This window comes from Nelumbo nucifera, chromosome 4 (assembly GCF_055504915.1).
Source record: "Nelumbo nucifera cultivar China Antique chromosome 4, China Antique-T2T, whole genome shotgun sequence".
Classification (NCBI taxonomy): Eukaryota; Viridiplantae; Streptophyta; class Magnoliopsida; order Proteales; family Nelumbonaceae; genus Nelumbo; species Nelumbo nucifera.
The window spans coordinates 72,708,238-72,712,082 of record NC_142652.1 but is presented as its reverse complement, the minus strand read 5'-3'; the positions used below and the strand labels follow the sequence as shown (position 1 = coordinate 72,712,082).

The 3,845-nt window shown below is 49.0% G+C and overlaps 1 protein-coding gene across 1 annotated transcript; it reads left to right on the top strand.

Annotated features, from left to right (window-relative positions):
* Positions 1-451: 451 nt before the first annotated feature.
* LOC109115747 (uncharacterized) lies at positions 452-1,078 on the top strand. Its single transcript, XM_019200084.1, has one exon. It carries the CDS (start codon positions 452-454, stop codon positions 1,076-1,078), a length of 627 nt encoding a protein of 208 aa, XP_019055629.1.
* Positions 1,079-3,845: the final 2,767 nt, after the last annotated feature.

Below are 3,845 nucleotides of genomic sequence, written 5' to 3'. Positions count from 1 at the left end.
CATTTGAAACATCTTGGCATCCATATTCTCCATGTACGATTCTTAGATCCTGATAGGAAGGTGTATTAATAGGAAGATTTATTTGTATCTTTGACCTAGTGATATTCTCTATAATTAGGAGTCCTAAATTAGGTAGGTGATCATTATTAGGGCCTAATTTTATGCCTTGTAATTTGTATATATTGTAGCTAACATGCCTTTGAATCACGGTTTTATAAAATATTGTTTCTTTCATTGAAATTCTCCATCTTAATTTCTTGAGTTTGATCATCATCCCAATTTCTTGGGTTTTATCATGGTATTAGAGCGGTGGTGATCTTCACCACTGATCCGTTCAGAGGGTGTGTGCCCGTTGAAGAAAACGAGTTGTGTGACTCGTAGCAGTGAGGTTTGGTGTGTGCCGAAACACTCATTTAATCCAGCATTTTTTTATGATTTCACGTCTGAAGTGATGACTGGCAACAACTCATCCGCCTCCTCCAAGATCTCGTCGATCACATCTGTGTATTATCTAAGTTCCTCAGACAGTCCTGGTATGCTTCTGAGCCAAATCATTCTTAATGGAGAAAATTATCATGTTTGGAAAAAGGCTTTTCAAAGAGCCCTAAGATCTAAAAATAAATTGAGCTTTATTGATGGGACTCTAGACAAAACTAAGGCTGATGATAGTGACAAGAATGCTTGGGATAAATGCAATGCTATGGTTGTTTCATGGATCTATAATTGTGTTGACAAAAGCATACAAAATACTATAGTTTCTTTTGATGATGCTAGGGAGTTGTGGACTGAAATTCAACAGAGATATCATCAAGGGCATGGTCCCCGAATATACCAGTTGAAAGGGGAATTAAATGAATTCAGGCAATGGTCATTAAATGTCACATATTACTATGCTAAATTGAAGGGAATTTGGGATCAGTTGGACCAGTATACTAAAGCCGACACTTGTGTGTGTGGATCGACATGCAGAACGTTGATCAATATGCTGGAAGAAAGGGAGAATGAAAAAGTGTATAAAGTTTTTATGGGTCTTGATGATCGATACGATACTAATGAAGCACGATCCGGTCGGTCCTAGCTGCCGATAACCTTGCCTCTGACGGAGCAGGAGATGCCTGAAATAGGGAGGAAACAAGAGATTTCGGGGGAGGAACCCGGTGGGAATGCTCCGAAGCTCAAGTTAGTACTCTTGAGAAGGCAAGGAGAATGAGAGATTCAGATACCAGAAGGCACAAAAATATCACTTACCTTTACTCTGGGGGAAGAGGGCCTTTTATAACCACCCAGGTGCACTCACTCCCAAGCCACTGCTAGATCAGGTATAACCGCCTCTGTGGGGGACAGGCATAACCGCCACTGTCTTCTCTGTCAGGGTCATCTCTGCAACAACTGAGATGGCGGTAGCAGGTGGCCGTTGGAGTGCAGTTGTCATTTGTCAAATTCCTGACCAGTTAGGCGCGCTGCCTCAGAGTACGGGCTTCTTTGTCAGGTACGGTTTATTCAGTCACGCAACCTGGAGTCGAGGTGTCAAAGTGGTGTACGAGATGAAGTCTTGAGTCCGGATAGGAGTGTGGCCCGGATGGACCCGAGGTGGGTTAGTCCGGTCTTCGCCCTTTGCAGGGTTCCTTGCAAGGCTCGGGACTTCCAGGGAGAGCTCAGGTTCCACCTCTTGGGAAGCGTGGGTTCCTTTCGGGGAGCTCGGAGGCCTCTCCATGGGGAGCTTGGGCTTCTTTTTGGGATATGGTTATGCCGATGTGCCGAGCTGACGTTCCTGCTAGGTCATACCCGATTGCTTCCACGTGTCGCACAACCAAGAGGTTGGGCCAAATCTACCTCCATCAATTGCCCCCCACTCCCCGTGCCCGGGGTCTTGACCCGGCGTGGGGAGTTCACGGACTGACGGGTGGATTTGTCCCGTGGCGTGCTTTATCCAGTTCGGAGATTCTCCGGTCAGACCCGCCTTTTCTCTTGGCTCGACCAGGGTCAGCTCGGCTCGACTAAAGGTCAACCCGGGTCGTGTACAGCTCACACGTGGATGTCAAACGATTATCAGTTTTCGGACGTCAAAAGTTCGTGCTAAACTGATTTCACCTCGAGGGTCGTGCAGCCGGTTTTCCTGAGAGCCGTTGGATGGCTTTGATCTTGACCGTTGATGCGCGAGCATAGCGACTATAAATAGTGGGGGCCCTGGTCACTTTTCCTTCGCCAGTATTCAGTGCTTGTTTCTTGAGCTCGTGTCCAAGGTCTTCAACTCACGTCACTTTTCCTAGTTTGGTAGCTTTTCCTTGGTGAGTCCCCTTAGCTTCTTTCAATTTCCTTTCCTTTTCAATGTCTAGTTCGGGTAGTTCAGGTATCTTAGATAGTCTTTTAGGAGGGCCTGAGGCTGAGACTACGGGTCGGGTTGTCTCTTTCGACAGCCTTCTGGATGAGCCGGAGGTAGGGCCTTCAGTCCGGGTCACCTCTGGTAGCCTGGAATCCACTTATCGTCGAGTTCGGATGCCAAACAAGTTCGAACCCTCCACTATGACATCTGAGAGACTTCGGACTCTTGTTCGTCAGTTCAACCTACCCGGGGAGTATACTTATAGCTTACCTACGGGCGACTTCCCTTGTGATCACGGTCCGGATGAGATCGTGATTTTCTGGGAGCAGCTCATTGTCGGGCTGCGCCTTCCTTTTCATCCCCTAATCATCAAAGTCTTGAATCACTTCGGCATCACCGTTGGTCAGCTCCACCCGAACTCCATCCGCAATGTCGTTGGGACCATCTCCCTCTAGTGTGAACACGTCATTCCTCTAGACTTAGAAATTTTTTCCGCCCTTCTTATGCTTAAGAAGCAAGCGAGCTTCCTCCCCGAGCACAATAGGGCCTATTACCTGTCTCCCCACCCAGGATTTAAACTTCTACACAAGCTTCCAAGTAAGGTCCCGGCATGGAAGCGAGACTACTTCATGGTACGAAGTGCTACGGGGTGGCCGTTTCCCACTCATTGAAGGGCGGTCGTTCCTGACCCTGTTGTCATGTTAGATAAAGACATGGCGGAGACCTTCCAGTCTTGGGCCCAGGTCGGGCTCGAGTGCGGAGATTACATTATGGAGGCCAAGCTTATTCAAGCCGGTCTGAGTCCGGGTAGGTTTCTTTACTCAGGTTTTTTTTTTTTTTTTACTGATGTCGAGCTCTTTTTGCAGGTGTCATGGAGGCGGAGAAGACCCGTGGTGTCAACTTGCTTGATGGGATGAAGAGAAGGAAGCGGGTTGCTAAGCGGGCTCGCATCGAATCTCCTCGGCCTGTGGAGCCCGAAGTCCCAAGCTATCCTCCAGTCATCAACCTGGAGTCTCCTAGGGAGCCCGAGGTGGCCGGGCCTATCCCGGAGGTCGCGGAAGCTCGGGAGGTCGATACCACAGAAGCTTCCCATACCCAGACAATACTCTCCAGTTCGGGGAGCCAAGAGGGGGCTGGTAGCGTGCTGACTCCGAGCTGTGCTCTCCGCAAGAGCAAGAAGGCCGTCTATCCTGCGGAGGTTTCGGCATGGGCTGACCTTCCTCCGGGTCACATCGGTGCATGCGCTGCATCTCATGCTATGGTGGTAAGTCGAAGTGGTCTCCCTTGTCTTTTTCTTTATGCTGTATTATTCTCTTCTCGCCGGGCTGACTTGTTTCTCACTTGGCAAGTGAACTCCTCTATCCACGCCCTAATTCTTCAATCAGAGAGGAGTCTGAAGCGGGCACAGGTTGCCGAAGAGGCTTCCCATGCAGCGCATGCCAAACTAAGGGCAGCTCGGGAGCAGATCCATTGTCTTGAGGGCAACACTTCAGCTCAGAAGAATGAGTTGGAGAGGCTCCGG